The 18,261-nt window shown below is 37.9% G+C and overlaps 1 protein-coding gene across 3 annotated transcripts in view; it reads right to left on the reverse strand.

Moving 5' to 3' along the window:
* Positions 1-2,995: 2,995 nt before the first annotated feature.
* Positions 2,996-18,261, reverse strand: part of rarga (retinoic acid receptor gamma a) — a 93,535-nt gene continuing 78,269 nt past the window's right edge. For all 3 annotated transcript variants that reach the window (XM_022677083.2, XM_022677084.2, XM_022677085.2), the window contains 7 exons: positions 17,976-18,124; positions 13,707-13,848; positions 10,166-10,329; positions 8,450-8,626; positions 7,271-7,475; positions 6,506-6,664; positions 2,996-5,909 (listed from right to left, as the gene is read on the reverse strand). In XM_022677083.2, the coding sequence (XP_022532804.1) occupies positions 5,554-5,909; positions 6,506-6,664; positions 7,271-7,475; positions 8,450-8,626; positions 10,166-10,329; positions 13,707-13,848; positions 17,976-18,124 (1,352 nt within the window). In that variant the 3' untranslated portion in view covers positions 2,996-5,553. The remainder of the gene's footprint in view (positions 5,910-6,505; positions 6,665-7,270; positions 7,476-8,449; positions 8,627-10,165; positions 10,330-13,706; positions 13,849-17,975; positions 18,125-18,261) is intronic.

The following is an 18,261-nucleotide window of genomic DNA, read 5'->3' on the forward strand; positions in this document are numbered from 1 at the left end:
ACACACACACACACACACACACACACACAGCTGGTTTCTGTATTGCATAACTGAAGAACCGCTCACCTGACGGCTGCTGTGTTCATATTTTTTTTACTTTTTTAATTGTTGCATTTTTTCTGCAGTTGACTCCATCAAAAATATTACAAAAAAAAAACACAATTCATATCATTTCTATAATGAAGAGCATATAAAAGTTTAACAATGGCTTTTACTAAAGTCTGTAGACGCGGCGGCGCATCCTGAACTGAGCCGACACGTTTAAAACCACACTCATAAATATTGCTGTATTATTTTATAGCGTGCCTGCAGGCAGCTAGTGTTTGGTCCTCACCGAAATGCCCTGAGTCTGAGTCTCTATGTTTTATATATATATATTTATAGATAGATATATATAAATGTATATCATTGTTCATATATTTATATATATATATATATATATATATGAAGAGTTGTGTTAGCATGCAGGATATGTGCTTTCCAAGTGTGGGAAAGAGATGTGGCTGTGTGATGATTTTGTTTTTGTTGTGTGTTTTAAAGGAGAACTCTTGTGTAAAACTGACTTTTTGTTGTAGTAAAACATGATAAAAAGTTCTTATCTTTGTTGGATAGCACACCTCCGCTCTCCTACAGCTTTCTGAGATCCAGTAATGTCGTACAGATAAATAAAAACGAAGCTTTTTAAAAAAAAACACTGTTAACATCCTATAACGCTACTAGCTTCAGCTCCGAGCGCCTCCATTACTGTACTGACATAGACATATATATACATAGACTCCTCATATCTTGCATCCTGGAGTCCAGTGCATTTATTTGTTTATACTGAGAAAGATGTTTAATACACCTATAATAATCACAGCTCTACCAATTTATACCTGTTTTTCACACAGTTTGGTTTGTTCCAAACAGCAGAGATGTAATAATGATTCAGGAAGCTGTCATATATTACAAATATGTGCTTTCATGCTCTGAAATACGTTGTATTATGCTTTTTTAACAAAAAAGACAGACATATGATATTGCATATTAATATATATTTGTAAAACAAACCAAACTGTGTGAAAATCAAGTAAATGTTGGTCAATGTATATATATGTCTATGTCATTATCAGTACAGTGATGGCGGTGCTCAGAGCTGAAGCTATAGAATTATAGGATATAAACAGTGCTTTTTAATAAGCTTCCTTTGCACTTTTTAAGTTATTAATGCCTCGTTTTAAATGTCAGGACTCTCCGGATTCTAGTAAGGAGGTGCTGGATAACGGTGTAAAAAGTGATTTATCAGGGTAAATTATGCCCTGATACGACTGAGGTGAGCTATTCAACAAAGGTAAAAACTTTTTATCATGTTTTACTACAATGAAAGCCCAGAGTTCTCCTTTAATGTGTGTATCTGTGTATCTCTGTGAGTGTGTGTATCAGTTAGCGTGCAAATAACTGCACTAAACGGCCACCTTCTCAGCTATGCTAAGCTAAGCTAAGCTAAGCTAAGCTAAGCTAAGCTGAGCTAAGCACTTGATCTGAAGGGTATGAGCCAGCACCAAGACTCGCCGTGTTTCACAGCGGTGTAATTGAAGTGCTACATAAACGGCCAATAGCAGACCTCCCCCTGAGCGCTCCTGTGAAGCTGGATCGGCCAATAGCATTGACCCGTCCAAGCTCCGCCCACAAATATGCAACTTTTTTTTTGCCACTCTTGAGAGGCTGGACAAGCTTTACAGAGTTCTCACAATAATGCATAATGAGAAAAAGCTGGAAATTTTGAGTTTAAATTTAACTTGTACTCAGACTTAATCAGTGGTGTTAATCAGACCCGTTTCAACGGAGCAAGCAAACCAATCAAAAGCCCGAGGATATAAGTACATACAGCTCTGGAAAAAATTAAGACAGCACTTTAAATGATGTGTATCTTTGATTTTACCAATTTGAAAACCTCTGGAATATAATCAAGAGGAAGATGGATGATCACAAACCATCAAACCACCAAACTGAACTGCTTGAATTTTTGCACCAGGAGTAAAGCAGCATAAAGTTATCCAAAAGCAGTGTGTAAGACTGGTGGAGGAGAACATGATGCCAAGATGCATGAAAAAAAAAACTGTGATTAAAAACCATCAGGGTTATTCCACCAAATATTATATATTATATTATAAATATTATTCTCTGGCCTTAAATGCCCCGAATGCCTTGTAACAGCTCTGGTTTTAAAGCTAAAAAAGGTTATTTTAGCGATTCTGTTGAAGAACCATTTCTGGTTCCATTTAAAGTCATTGTAAAAGTGATGAACTCCATGTTTAAAGAAGCATTTACATGTTTTTTAAGAGTCTGGTAATACAATATAACAACTAGTTATGTTTAAGAGTATCAAGTATGTAGTATAGATAAAACAATCAAAGTTGAGTTTACTCAATACATTAATTATCCACAATAAATACCCACAACTGAATAGCTTTTAAGTGTGGTTATGATGGACACTGGTATCCCACAATTCAGTGCAAAATGGAGAGGAATGAGTTTCTGTTTAGCATTAGCATTAGCGGCTAACAGCGCTGAGCCCCAGCTCTTTAGCCGTTTAGAGGTGAGTATTATCAGCCTGTAGCCTGTTGTTAATCCCGGCTATCATTGCTGGAGCACTGCTGGAGCAGCATTAGCATTACTTGTTTACTGTGCTAACTGCTAACTCTTTCTTCGTTCAGAGGTGAGTATATTGGTCTGTAGTCATCATCGCGTTTACCGTGTTAAAACAAACTATGTGGGATGAACTGCTAGCTAACATCGCCCTGATTTACCAGAACACTCAGGGTGTAGCGCTAGCAGTTAGCCGCTAATGCTAATGCTCCAGCCCTAATGCTAGAGAAATTTGGGAATCTAAGCTTACTGTAAATAAACAGAAGCGCTTTAAACTCTACTAGGTTGAGCTGAACTGTTTTTGTATGGAAATGCATTTTTTTAAAGACATCACAAATACAATTTTTGCATATAAAGGCTTTGCATATAAATTTTAACAAACTGTTTTTTTATTTAAAAAAAGCAAGGATTTTTTTCTTAATATATACGTTACATTAAAAGTCCAATACTCATGTTCATAACTGCGATACAGGCTATAGCACCAGGTTGACAGTGTATTGGTACTGAAATAAAAAAAATATCTGGTATCATGACAATTTACTCAAACGTAACTTTGATTTGAAGCAACATTTGTTTTTTCCATTGTTGCCATATATACAGATATTATAACAAAACCTAAAGTGCAACAACAGCCTAAGTTCAAGTGAGGAGATGTTCCTTCCAGTCCTGGATGTTTTTTTTTTATTTATTTTGTTTTTTTTTTTTATCTGTAAGGCAAGTAAGGTGAATTTTACTCCCAAAACACTTTCATTATCATCACGCTATCGTTTCTCATTAGCTTAATAAGTGAGATCTTCTGCTCAGTTTCAGGCTCTGCAAAGCTTGTCCAACCTGGAAACAGTTGCGGTGAGAAGTGTATGTATCTCTGGGAGGGGCGTGGCTTCAGACATTCTGAGAAATTCTGAGAAAAACTGAGAAATTCTGAAACAAAAACTAAGAAATTCTGAGAAGTTCTGAGAAATTTTGAGAAATTCAGAGAAGTTCTGAGAAATTCCTAGAAGTTCTGAGACGTTCCGAGAAGTTCTGAGACGTTCCAAGAAGTTCAGAGAAATTCACTGAAGTTCTGAGACGTTCTGAAAAATTCCTAGAAGTTCAGAGAAATTCACTGAAGTTCTGAGACGTTCTGAAAAATTCCTAGAAGTTCTGAGAAATTCTGAAACAAATTTAAAGAAGTTCTTAGAAATTCTGAGAAGTTCTGAGAAATTCTAAGAAGTTCTGAGACGTTCCGAGAAGTTCTGAGACGTTCCAAGAAGTTCAGAGAAATTCACTGAAGTTCTGAGACGTTCTGAAAAATTCCTAGAAGTTCTGAGAAATTCTGAAACAAATTTAAAGAAGTTCTTAGAAATTCTGAGAAGTTCTGAGAAATTCTAAGAAGTTCTGAGACGTTCCGAGAAGTTCTGAGACGTTCCAAGAAGTTCAGAGAAATTCACTGAAGTTCTGAGACGTTCTGAAAAATTCCTAGAAGTTCTGAGAAATTCTGAAACAAATTTAAAGAAGTTCTTAGAAATTCTGAGAAGTTCTGAGAAATTCTAAGAAGTTCTGAGACGTTCCGAGAAGTTCTGAGACGTTCCAAGAAGTTCAGAGAAATTCACTGAAGTTCTGAGACGTTCTGAAAAATTCCTAGAAGTTCTGAGAAATTCTGAAACAAATTTAAAGAAGTTCTTAGAAATTCTGAGAAGTTCTGAGAAATTCTGAGAAGTTCAGAGAAGTTCTTAGAAATTCTGAGAAATTCAGAGAAGTTCTGAGAAGTTCTGAACCTGTAATCTAAGGGTTCTGAATGGTATTTGAACTGAGACGTTTCCTCTCTAGAGTTTGGCTTTAACTCAAACATCTCAAACTTTTTTTTCTCTTCCTGAACTTATACAGACTTGCATGCTTTGGCACAAAACACACTACTCGATTGGCAAAACAAAAGATACTGTGTATTTCACAACCAGAACTAATACCCATAATGCCGATCTTCAAAACACGAGGACCGGCCTGTAACTGGGAGTTACTGAAGAGGCGCTGCTGTCAAATTTATGATTATCATCGACGTCTACAGTGAGCCAAAGTGCCCAAAAAAAGCCCAGTCAGTCAAATGACCGGGTGTATAGACTATAGTAGAGGTCTTATAGCCAGTTTATAGTCATTCCATCATCTTTCATTCTTTCATTTTCTCTTTCTCTCTCTTTTTCTCTCTTTCTTTTCTTTTTTTTTTTGCTTCTCCTTGGGAAAGCTATCCAAAACAAAGCATAACTGAACAAAAAAAAAAAAAACATTATACAAAGACGAAAAAAATATATATATATAAAGGTATATAGATATGTATGGGCTTATTCATAAAATGTAAAAGTAAAGAGAACTATATCAAGGCTGGAAGAGTCAAAACATTATTCGTCAAATGCATCAAGAGCAACATAAACAAAATTAAAGAAAAAAAAAGGAGACGGGGATGAGCTTTTTTCTTTCTTTTCTCTTTTTTCTTTCTTTTTTTTCTTGCAGTTTTCTGGAGAAAAGAGACGAAAATGAGACGAACTGAGACGAAATGTGACGTTGAACCCGTTGGTAGTTGTTTTTTTGCGCGACTGTTTCACATGCTGGCTCCTGTCGGTTTGGCTGCTCCGTTATTTTCGATAGGAACGCGAGAGTATAAAAAAGCGACAGCGGTTTCGTCCGCTGGATGAGTCAGTTTGATAAGTCTCGCGTCTTCCCTCTTTGCCCTTTGAAGACAGTTCCTGAGAAGAGGCGTGATCTGCGTTTTACAGTCTCTCATCACTGAGCGCGAGTCCTGAGTTAGAGGTGGCTGAAGTGATAAGGCTCTATGTTTTGCCCCTGGGGGGGCAGATTGCTGTGATTGGGGGGGGGGGGGGGGGGGTGTAGAGTGTACGGGGGGGTGTGTATGAGTCGTGAGTGTGTTTGTTTGTGGGCAGGGGTAAGTCCCGCTCACTGGGCTCTCCCCCCATGGCTCTTTCTGGACATGTCCTGGACGTTGGGTTCCTGTCCGCTCCAGGCGTCCCCGTCGCTGTCCGTCCCCCTCTCCTCCTCCACGTCGTCCTCGTCCTCGTCCTCCTCCTCCGGCGAGGGTTCGCTGCCGTTCTCGTTGGCCCAGCCGTCGTCCTCGTCCTCGCGCTCTGTCTTCATGGTGAGGGGCGGGGCCGGAGGTGGGGCCGGGGGCTCGGCTTTGCTCTCGCCGGACTCCGGCTGGTCCTCGAACGCCTCCGGATTCTCCAGCATCTCTCGGATTAGAGGAGGCATGGGGCCGGGAATCTCCATCTTCAGAGTCACCGCCCTCTCCGCTCCTGAAATAATTAAACAGACAGTAAAATAGTCTGTTAAAAAACTCAGGTACAGTCTTAAAATGTCCTTATCTATTTAAATTATTTAAAAAATGAAATATTCATGCATCAGTAACGATTTGAGGCAGAAAATAAAGTGATATATACTATTTTAAGCAAATCAAAGATGCTTAATAGGAACACTGAGCCACTAGAAACTTCATCACAGAGAGTTTAACTAGATAGAGGACAGCAGATTTGAATAAGAATCTATCAATCTATCAATAAATCAATTAATCGGTTAGTTTGGGAGAGTATTGGAACAGTGTTTTAAAGGCTATTTTAACCCACTCCTGTCTGATTTTACTAAATTAAAAACCTCTGGAATATAATCAAGAGGAAGATGGATGATCAAAAACCATCAAACCACCAAACTGAACTGCTTGAATGAATTTTGCACCAGGAGTAAAGCAGCATAAAGTTATCCAAAAGCAGTGTGTAAGACTGGTGGAGGAGAACATGATGCTGTGAGACTGTGATTAAAAACCAGGGTTATTCTGGTGCTGTGTGGGCGTGGCTGCTGGTCTGAACAGGTGTGTGAATGGTGCAGGTGTTCTGACCTTTGGTGCTGATGCCCCGCAGGTCAGTGATCTTCATCAGCATGCGGGGGAACATGTGGGGTTTGTTGGGTCGGCGGCGGCGAGCATAAATTTTTAGTGCCTCCAGTAGAGGCTCCTGCAGACGGTCCACACGCTGAGGCTCCTCCAGATCCATACGGTCTGAACAACACAGAGAAACAGGGACAGAATTAGCAAACTTTAATGATGACTGTGCTTGAATTTTTACACCAGGAGTAAAGCAGCATAAAGTTATCCAAAAGCAGTGTGTAAGACTGGTGGAGGAGAACATGATGCCAAGATACACATATAAATAGTAAAATTTGATTCAGAACTGAATAAAAAAAAAAATGATTTTAGACGAGAGAAGTGCTCTCTTCATTTTGTCTAGAGCTGTATTTTTTTTTTTTGTATAAAACTGATCAGACATTTATTCATATTTTACTCAGTTGCTTTATATAAAATCAATCATTTTTCATCTTTGCATGTGCGTATTCTCCTGTATAGAAATTCTCTGCATGGTATCAGTAGTTCTTGAGTGTGTAAATCGTGCAAATTGTGACCCTGTGTCGCCGATCAGTCGCCTATAGTGTGAGCCTGGCTTTATCTTTTTATCTTACTAATTATTGTGAAATTTATTCTGAAAGCTTGCTATAATATTTAGATTTTTCTGATTATTTCTGGTTATTTTTAAACTATCTCCCTCCAGCAGAGGGCAGCAGTAGTATAAAGTACAGTATAATATAGAGGGGGGGTTTAGTGCAGTACCTCCACAGATCAGACAGATGGCGCTGAGAAGTCCTGTTTCTGTATCGTCCATCTCCAGCGGCAGCAGCTGCCCGGCGAAGGCGAACACCAGGTCTGTGAGCGGCCCGAACCCCGCGTTGTGCATCTGCGTGCGGTTCAAGGTCAATCCGTCTGAGAAGGTCATGGTGTCCTGCTCAGGTGTGTAGCGCGTGCAGATCCGCAGCATCTGAGACAAATACAACAACACAACACAATTAGGAGGAGTGATAACGGTGCAAAATCCAGTGCACTGTTAATATTTTGGACCTTTAAAAAAATCAAATGAACATAAAACTGAAAATAAAGTTTTGTGCCATTTTAGTATTGCAAAAAAAAAACTATAGTATACAGTAAAAGTATAAAAGCATATAAAAAATTACAGCTGTAAGTAGCAATAGGAATAAACTGAGCATTAGAAATGGATTTTAACCCTTTGTAGCATTATATTTTTATTTGTTATAAAATAAAATCACCCCACTTTTTAGTAGCTCCTTTAGTAGGGTCCTTGTTATATCAGAAAATGAGGTCATAATGTTATGCTTAATCAGTTATGCTTGATGTAAATAAAGCACATTATAGTTTTTTTTTTGTTAATATGTGGAATTGGAGAATGTGTTAAAATATGACAATTTAGGCTTTAAAAAGATTTTTTAATTAGTTTAGAAAGAAGATTAGTGATTAGGTTATTAATTAGGTTATAAACCATTAATAAGCTGTAACAACACATAAATAGGAAGGGAAACGGTGGCCTGTCGTGTATCAAATAGTGATAATAGTGATTCCACTCCTCATTTTTTTATGGTTAAACCTCAGATCAGAAACATCAGTCAGAATTAACATTTCTGTTAATACATTTATTTATTTAACTATAATAATAACATATTAAATGAGTAAACTGACTTTTTTATATTATTTTATTAGATATGTTAAAAAAAAGTCATTGTCACTGTTTGTCACTTCCAATTTATGTGTTGTAAGAGCTTATTAATGTTTTTAAAGTATTTACAACTTATAACCATTCATGAACTCCTTTATAAACTTTTTATAAACCCTTTAAAAAGGAGCCTTATTTTAAAGTGTTACCGTATATTTTATTTATTAAAGATATGTCATTAGGTAAAAGCTATTAAAGTTAAACAATAATAATATAGTGAAAGTTACCAGGATGTCGAGGCAGGCGGATTTGAGGAGGGTGATCTGGTCGGCGATGGTGAGGGTGGTGAATCCGGGGAGACGCTTGGCGAACTCTACGATTTTGATGATGCACTTTGTGGAGAGCTCACTGAACTTATCCCACAATCCCAGATCCAGCTGCACACGGTGATCCGAGCTGGAGTTCTGAGAGAGAGAGAGAGAGAGAGAGAGAGAGAGAGAGGGAGGAGGAGGAGGAGGAGGAAGAGGAGAGTGAGGCATGTTCTAAACCTCAGGAGACGCATTCGTATTCACGTCCCATAAATTTAATAGAGTTTAAATTAGGTCCAAGATAAGGGCGGCTAAATATAGAGCTTATGAAGAGCTAATATTACTGTAGGAACAAAGCTATAATCCTTATCTCCCCGAACTACAAACGCAGGATTATTCAGGCTGAATTAAAGAGGGGATGACACTCATTTATCTTTTCTACTGGAACATATATATATATATTCTATTAGGAAGGAAACGTGAAGAAATACTATATGGGTGAATATTTTATTCAGGTTTTTTTAATTTCATATAAACACTATGTAACACTGTGTAACACTAATATTTCTCATAGGTAAAAATATCAAGTTAATTACAATGATTTTAGACAATTAAAATGTTTCTTTAACACTGATATTTCATCTGAAACTCACATATTGTGCAACTATGTTTTCATTAAATGCCAATTTTAGCTTATTTTCCAATTATTTTCACTAGATTCCTGTAATTTTTCACCCTGTCTGTGTCCAGTAGCTTCCCATGACAGGGTGAACATGAAGTACTACTAATAAAAATACTGCATATAATAGTAATTAAGCTGAAAAAATATATAATTTCTGTATAGTCTTATAAATATGACATGATAACTCATGATATATAATATGATATATAGTCAATAGAATGAAAAATTACAACATTTTGGGTTCCAGAAGGCACAGTATTTTCATAATAACCCTTTTGTATAGTAGATTTGTATGCCATACCAGTCAAAAGTTTGGACACACCTCTTTTCTCTCATTCAATGTGTTTTTTTTATGTTTTTTTTTTATATATTATATTGAAGACTATAATAATAAAGCTACAGGAACACATGCAGAACTACTAAAAGTGTTAAACTAACCAGAATAAAACCACTTTTATACTAAGTTTAGCTTCACATTTCTCTTGTAAATATGTCATAATATATAGTCAATAAAATAAAATATTTTAACATTCTGAGGGCCAAAATGCACAGTATTTTCATAATAATCCTTATATTGTATTTGTATTCAGTACCAGTCAAAAGTTTGGACACACCTCTTCTTATAATACTGATATAAAAATATATAAATATAAATATAGCTATAGAGAAACACATGCTGAATTATTTAGTAAAGAAAACATGTTAAACGAAACCAGAATAAAACCAGATTTATCCTAAGTTTAGCTTCAAATTTATGTGAAGCTCCAGCTCATCTCAAATCTTCTTCTAAAATCACCATCTCAGTTCATCAGGTTTAGATTTTCACTGTTTACTACGTAATTATATTTGTGTACCTTATCCGTTCACTTAATTTTCATTTTCACGTCTTTAATATTAGTCTACAATAAGAAATAAGGTAAAACACTGAGTAAGAAGGTGTGTCCAGATTTTTGACGGGTATTATCAGTATATAAGAGTGCAGATGTGTCTGTTTGCTGTAGGCTTTAACTCACTGTGGTGTATTTTCCCAGCTGGCACAGCGAGGGGCAGGTCTCCTGGTGCGCTTTGCTCACTTTGTTCACCAGCTCCTCCAGCTCTCCGCTCAGCTCGTAGCTCTCCACCGGCACCATCTCCTCCTTCACGTCCTTCTTCTTCTTGTTGCGGTCGTTCCGCACAGCTGAGGGTCATACGGACAGACATGTCAAAACCTCCGCCATGAATCAGGACCGCCGTTCCTCCGCCAAGCTGTGATCTTAGCGGCTGGAAGTGCTCTCTGGTGTCTCTCCGCTAAACGTGCAGCCAGAGAAATGTCCTGATGCTGCTCGGCTCTGAAGTGATGGTTTGGCTGAAAATCTAAGAATCTAACGCTCAGGATTTTCCCTTACCTCAAGAGCAGACGGTCAGCCAAGACACGCTCTGTCTCAACGGTTTACTGCAGTTCTAATCTGGAGCTAAAAAGCTAACGTGGCTAACAGTAAAAGCTTATCCTGTAGTGGTCCAGCAGAATAAAGCCTAAAGCAACTATGATTGAGAGAGATCGCTGGTTAGAATCCTAGTCATGCAGCTTGCCATCAGCAACCAAAGCCCTGAGAGAGCACAATTGGCCTTAGCACAAGGCTGCGTCTGTGTGCTGATGTATCAGAACCGAGTCGCTGCGCTTTTAATCCGAGTGTTACCGCTTTTAGCAATGCTACTCGTAATGCTACAGCATCAGCAACAGTTTTTCTAAAAAGAGGCGGAGCCTGACTTCACATGTGTCGGAGGAGGCGTGTGCTAGTCTTCAGCCTCCTGGTATTAAGGCATTCCCTGGTAATTGGCCTTGTAAATCGGGTTTAAAATGGGATAAATGGGATAAAATTAGACAACAAAAAAGCTTATTTTACAGCAATTCGCACTGTGTAAAGTTGCATGAAGCTTTTGCGTATATGTTTTCTGAAACTGTGTAACATAGACCAGTAGAACCAGTAGAAAGAATCCATTAATTGGTCCCTAGAATGTCACATTTTCTTTGATTAAGCTAAATTATAAAAGTAGTGCTAGTAAAAGCCGCCAGAAAGCGTTACACTGAGGAAACCCAAGGCACAATTAGCTAGCGGTTTGCCTGACGTAGCTTGTTTTACCATATAAAAAAATTGGACTACAGTCCAATATACTTGCCTCTGAATGGCGAAAGAGCTAGTGCTGCAGTTAGCCGCTAATGCTAATGCTAATACTGCTGCTCCCGGCATTAGTGCTGGAGAAACTTTACTGAAGACTCCTCACCCGTATAACTCTGTACTTTAGTGTTCAGAGTGACTTTACTGCTCCTTAATTTTACCTGACTGATAAAATTCATACATAAGGAGCACCAAATTATAAGGAGCTCTGACAATTTTTTGGAAAATTTAAGTATTTTAGGTACACCTTATAGTGTGAAAAATATGAAATACGAATAATTTAATTTTAATTACTTTTAAAAGCTGATGAAGGATCTGGGTATAGAAACCCAGAGCCTGAACTGGCAGCATAGGTGTCAACAGCTCTGAGAATATATATATATATATATGTATACAGCCCGCCAGAATATATACGTCAGAATATATAACTCCTCGGAGTTATATATATATCTCCACACTGCCAGGTCTCTCTCTCTCTCTCTCTCTTTCTTTCTCTACCACCCCTCCTACTCCTCTCCTCCCTCCCTTTCTTTCCTTCCTCTCAGGATATCCAGTAATAGCAGAGGCACAATGTGATCCCGGACTCTACACACATCCCGCACATATAAACACACACATACATGTCCCCGCGGACACATACAGGACCAGCGTGCCACTCTCCCGCTGAGATCACCGCCGAGACCCTGGCAAGTGAACAAACACACGCTCTCGCACGCAGCCTTTACACTACTGGCACTATTGTCTTCGGCGTGACACAAATCTGTTAATGCCAGGGTCATAAAGAGGCGTTAGGAAGGGCTACCACACACATCACCCGCACTGCTGACGGATTGATGGAAAGCGGGGAGGGACTCGTTTATGAAGTGAAAACCAGTGACTCTGTTGACTTTCCCATGATTCCTCCAGCTTCCATTGTGTGTAAAATACGGACATACTGAAATAAAAGGTCACTGATATACTGAATTAACCCTGAAATTGATCTATGCTCTTTATCATGCACTCACAGATTAGTTATTTTTGTAGTACGTGGACAAATTACATTCAAAACCCAACAAGAAAGAGTACAAACAAATCTCAAAGTCAACAAAGTATCTGTTCAATAAGAGACAAGGAATATAATTATTAAGTATATAAGTGGTTCCCTGATGCATAAATGATTAATGTGTTGCTTTTTGGGAGGTGGAAAAAAATAAGAGACCATCTAAAAACAATGAGTTTCTTTGATTTTACCGATTTGAAAGCCTCTGGAATATAATCAAGAGGAAGATGGATGATCACAAGCCATCAAACCACCAAACTGAACTGCTTGAATTTTTGCACCAGGAGTAAAGCAGCATAAAGTTATCCAAAAGCAGTGTGTAAGACTGGTGGAGGAGAACATGATGCCAAGATGCATGAAAAAAACTGTGATTAAAAACCAACCAGGGTTATTCCACCAAATATTGATTATTTCTGAACTCTTAAAACTTTATGAATATCGTCGCTGTCCAATGAAAAACAATTATCTCTAAAACAGCAACTTTACAGGAGAGAGAAAAAAACTTGTAAACTTTCAATGGAAGTCAATGTAAAAAGAGTATATTTCAGGTCATTTTGAAGAGTTTCTATTGGTCCATTCATCAAGAGATTTTGGCAGAGTGTAAGGGACAGTTTGTCTGTTCAAATTATGTAGTAAACTAAAAATCGACAAAAATGAAGATAAGTGTTTTTCATTGGACAGTGACGAAATGAACTATTTTATTTTATTTTTTTTGCATTATTTGAGGTCTGAAAGCTCTGCATCTTTTCAATGATATTCTAACTTTTTTGAAAGGCACTATAGTAAGTATGCAACTGTTGACTGTTGTGTCAAGACTGTGATGTAACAGTTTGGAGGTTTTGGAAATGGCCTGTTTTTTACAGCTTTATTTTACTTTTATTATTTTAGTTTTATATACACAATCGACAAACGTGTGTTTCTGAGGTTCACTTCAGGTACCAAACACTCATAAATCAATACAGCTGTTCATTCTGGAGCAACTTTCAACCTTTTAAACTCTGCAGAATGAAAGGCGTTTTTTCTGAAGCTCCTGTTCAGAAGGACCTGCGTTTAAAATAATGTAACACAGGTAAATAGCTGCAGCGTTGGGAGCCGTGCCTGAGTTTTATTAATAATAATAATAATAATAATAATAATAATGTGAGCACAGTGTGCCTGAGAGCAATGCTGTAATCCGTGCTGATGGACATTTCTGTCCTAGCTGAGGAGTTTAGTTCTGTTTATAACGTCTGTATCTGTTTGGATGTGCCGTGCCGTGCCCCCCCGCCCCCCCCGCGGCTCGGGATCAGTGTGTATGTGTCGGTATGCCCGTCTCTGGGTGCCGTGCCAGAGGGTCGGCATGCCAGCCGCCCGCCTCACCTTCCTTGGACATGCCAACCTCGAAGCACTTCTGCAGGCGGCAGTACTGGCAGCGGTTGCGCGTGACCTTGTTGATCTGGCAGTTCTTGTCGCGGTGGCAGGTGTACACCATGTTCTTCTGGATGCTGCGCCGAAAGAAGCCCTGGGAGAGAGAGAGAGAGAGAGAGAGAGAGAGAGAGAGAGAGAGAGAGAGAGAGTTAGAGTCTTATCTACTCGTCTTGTGTCACTTTTCAGCAGTCGCTTCATAAACAGAAGGAAAGTCTTTGTTTTCAGTAAGTAGACGGTTGTCAAAACCTTTTAAACTAAAATTACACTGTTCTCTATGCGCCTATATGTGGCTTTATGTGTGGTAATATGATGCATATGGTCAGAAAACTACACTGTAATTCCTGATAAGTTGAATTTACTTAAAAAAAATTGAGGAAACCGGTTGCCTTAAAAACGTTAAGTTATCGGTACTGAAAAATTGAGTTAGCATAAATTAAAACATCGAGTTATTACAACTAAAGAGGAAGCTGATTTAACTTTATTTTATTTTTGTTATATTGTAAGACTGGATAAGTTGAGTTTTCTTAACTTTTTTAAGGCCGCTGATTTGCTCAAATGTTTTAAGTAATAGGGAATAAAAACTTGAGTTAGCATGAATTAAAATATAAAGTTATTACAACTAAAGGGGAAGTTTTACAGATTATTTGTAAGGTAGTCCAGGGGGGGAATCACTGATCACTACACACTGATGGTGAGTGTTAGTCAGAAACTGTTGGACACACCCAGTATGCAAATAGATTGTGACAGAAGCCAATGGAAAAGAAGCTGTTAATGGAAAAAACAGACTAAACTCAGTTATTATAAGGGTTTATAGTGCACCAGAGAAAAGTGCTAAAGAGACGCGAAAGCAGCTCCAGAATCAGGCAAGTCTCCCTTATTAATAATAAAACTAATAATAATACATTTTATTTATAAGTGCCTTTCTCAACACTCAAGGACACTTTACATAATATAAAAATAAAAGGAAATAAAATAAACAAAGGACAAAAAAAAACACAGGAGACAATAGAATGGAAAATTACAGATTATAGGCTAGATTTGAAAAGAGAAAAAGAATCAATGAAGAGGCAATATTGAGAAGATTTGGCAGATATGGGGGGGCAGTGGAGTTGCTGAAGGACAGGTAAAAAGATTACCCTACTGCAACAAAATGAAAATTAAATTTTATTATTGCAAATGATATTATATATAACTAAGATATATAAAAAATACAAGAATATCAGATTTGTAACAGAAGTCAATGATCCAGAATGATCAGTCATGATACTAATAATAATAATAATAATAATAATAATAATTCACTCCATATATATCCATATATCCAGGATTAAAGTAAAATAAATTATATTAAAGTTATATAAATTAATGGGAAATGAGAACACTGTTAATTTTTTTAAAGCTAAAAACAGTATAAAAGTAGAACCCTGGTGTGATGATAATTAGGGGTGGGTGATATGGCTCCATATTTCAGGGTATAATATATATCGTTCACTATATTCAGAAATGTTGGTGATATTAAGGTGATCGGAGCCCCTACTGAAATACTGATTAAGTAGGTAAAAATGTATGTATAAGGAGAAAAAGTACATGTTAATTATTCTGCATATACTGTAGTTCAAGCACACTATTTTAACCATATTTAAACATATTTTATTTTTTCACAGCTGGTGGCTAAAGTTTAAAAATAATAAATGCTTTACAAATTAAATAATAAATAAATAAATAAGTGCAGTATCACTATTTTATTCGCAAGTGATTTTTTTGCTTTAAAAAATGTTGGACAGATGTTCAGATCTGACTGATTTTTGTCTTTGATACTGGTTTCAGAACTGAGCCAAAATCAGCAGTAATGCTGGGCTGGATATCAGAAGGGGAACAGTTCTGAAACAGAACACACACTCGCGCTGTGTGTGTGCTGTGCTGCTGTTGGCCGTGTCTTTCTGTCTGTGGGGTCGTCGAGTGTTTGAGTAGCCGAACATGAAAGACGACATTTAGACGCTGATTTTAGGCCAAAATCTCATGAAAAATATCAGATTTTCCACATAAAAATATTACTGGTTTAATATAGTTATCTGTATAAGAAGGGGAATGCTGCATTGTGCTGAAAAAAATAGGGCAAAACAGTTAAAGGCAATAATTAGTTTCATTTATATATTCATATATATTTATATATATAGTCTGACACTTAAATAAGATGGCCGCTGGTTCGAATCCTGTTCATGCAGCTTTCCATCAGCTACCAGAGCCCTGAGAGAGCACAGTTGTCCTTGCTCTCTCTGGGTGGGTACAGTACAGTAGATGGGGCTCTTTCTTTCCCCTCATCACTCCTAGGGTGATGTGGATCAGCACAAGTCTGCGTCTGTGAGCTGCTGTATCAGAACCAAGTCACTGCGCTTTCCTCCGAGCATTAGCGCTGTGATGCTGGAATATAATCAAGAGGAAGATGGATGATCACAAGCCATCAAACCACCAAGCTGAACTGCTTGAATTTTTGCACCAGGAGTAAAACAGCATAAAGTTATCCAAAAGCAGTGTGTAAGACTGGTGGAGGAGAACATGATGCCAAGATGCATGAACAAAAAAACTGTTATTAAAAACCAAACCAGGGTTATTCCACCAAATATTGATGATTTCTGAACTCTTATACTTTATGAACATGAACTTGCAGATAAATCACTAAACCACACTTCTCCAGGACTGGAATCAGATTTCTGTAGGTTACTGATTGTGTTGGTGTTTTGTGATTTGTGTATTGGACTGTGTGTGTTTGAACTGGAAGCTCGACATTGTATCTGTGTTCTGGCCTCTGATATCCAGGAAATCAGTATTTGGACTGGTAACACTCCAGAGGAATGTGCACATAAGTACTTATATTGGGTCAAGCTGTTCTCTCGCACTTGTGCCAAAACACCAGCACAGACTGTGTGGCTGCAGTCACCTCGCAGGACTGAAAGAGCAAAAAATTTCATTTTTATTGAATTATTATTTTTTTTGCTCTGGGAAAATGGAAGAGAGCACTTCAGTTTCTGAATCAGTTTCTCTGATTTTGCTATTTATAGGTTTATGTTTGAGTAAAATGAACATTGTTGTTTTATTCTATAAACTACAGACAACATTTCTCCCAAATTACAAATAAAAATATTATAGTCATTTAAAGCATTTATTTGCAGAAAATGAGACAATTAGAAATGGCTGAAATATCAAAAAAGATGCAGAGCTTTCAGACCTTAAATAATGCAAAGAAAACAAGTTCATATTCATAAAGTTTTAAGTTTTAAGTCATGCATCTTGGCATCATGTTCTCCTCCACCAGTCTTACACACTGCTTTTGGATAACTTTATGCTGCTTTACTCCTGGTGCAAAAATCAATTCAAGCAGTTCAGTTTGGTGGTTTGATGATTTGTGATCATCCATCTTCCTCTTGATTATATTCCAGAGGTTTTTAATTTGGTAAAATCAAAGAAACTCATCGTTTTTAAGTGTTTTTCTTATTTTTTTAAAGCTGTAAATCTGATAGAGTGGAATTAGAGTTGATATAAAAGTCTTTTAGTTGTCTATTTCTGGATTAGTTGATAGAATGATAATGACAGATGTGGGTCACCTTAGAACGTACAGGGACAGTTGTACAATGAAACTGAAACTCCTGGTTTTAGAGCACAATAATTGATTGTGGTGACGGACAGTTCTGGTGGAAACAGGAGAGTTGAGGTGCACATTGAATTCTGCGTGATTTGATCAGCCGTGGTTTTATGTTTTTTTTTGGATACAATCCGGGTTAGCACCCGAACATCCCTTTCAGACAGCTTCCTCTTACAGCGTCCACAGTTAATCCTGTTGGATGTGGTTGGTGCTTCTTGGTGGTATGCTGACATTACCCTGGATACCGTGGCTCTTGATGCATCACAAAGACTTGCTGTCTTGGTCACAGATGCTCCAGCAAGACGTGCACCAACAATTTGTCCTCTTTTGAACTCTGGTATGTCTCCCATAATGTTGTGTTCATTGTAATATTTAGAGCAGAACTGTGCTCTTACCCTGATAATTGAACCTTCACACTCTGCTCTTACTGGTGCAATAATGTGCAATTAATGAAGATTGAACACGAGGCTGCTCCAATTTAGCCTTTAAATCTAAAATCCCACACTAAAATGATGACAGGTGTTTTAGTTTCATTCTCCAACCCCTGTAGATGTGAAGTGTACGATTGGTGTCCACCGTACCTTGCAGCCCTCGCAGGAGCTGACCCCGTAGTGGTAGCCTGAGGATTTGTCCTGACACACGAAGCAGGGCTTGTAGACTCGGGGAGGTGGAGGTGGAGAAGGAGAGCTGGGAACCATCTCCTCTGAGCTGGTGCTCTGAGTCTCCACGGCTAAAAAAAGAGAGAAAAAGAGAGAGAGATAAATAAGGAAACGCTGTATAATCATCTCACTATCTCCACAAAGCAGCGGGGGGTGGGATTAATGTGAGCTGTGGGAGGCTGATCTCCAGAAGCTGATTATTACATGA

The sequence above is a fragment of the Astyanax mexicanus genome, chromosome 13 (genome assembly GCF_023375975.1).
Source record: "Astyanax mexicanus isolate ESR-SI-001 chromosome 13, AstMex3_surface, whole genome shotgun sequence".
Lineage (NCBI taxonomy): Eukaryota > Metazoa > Chordata > Actinopteri > Characiformes > Acestrorhamphidae > Astyanax > Astyanax mexicanus.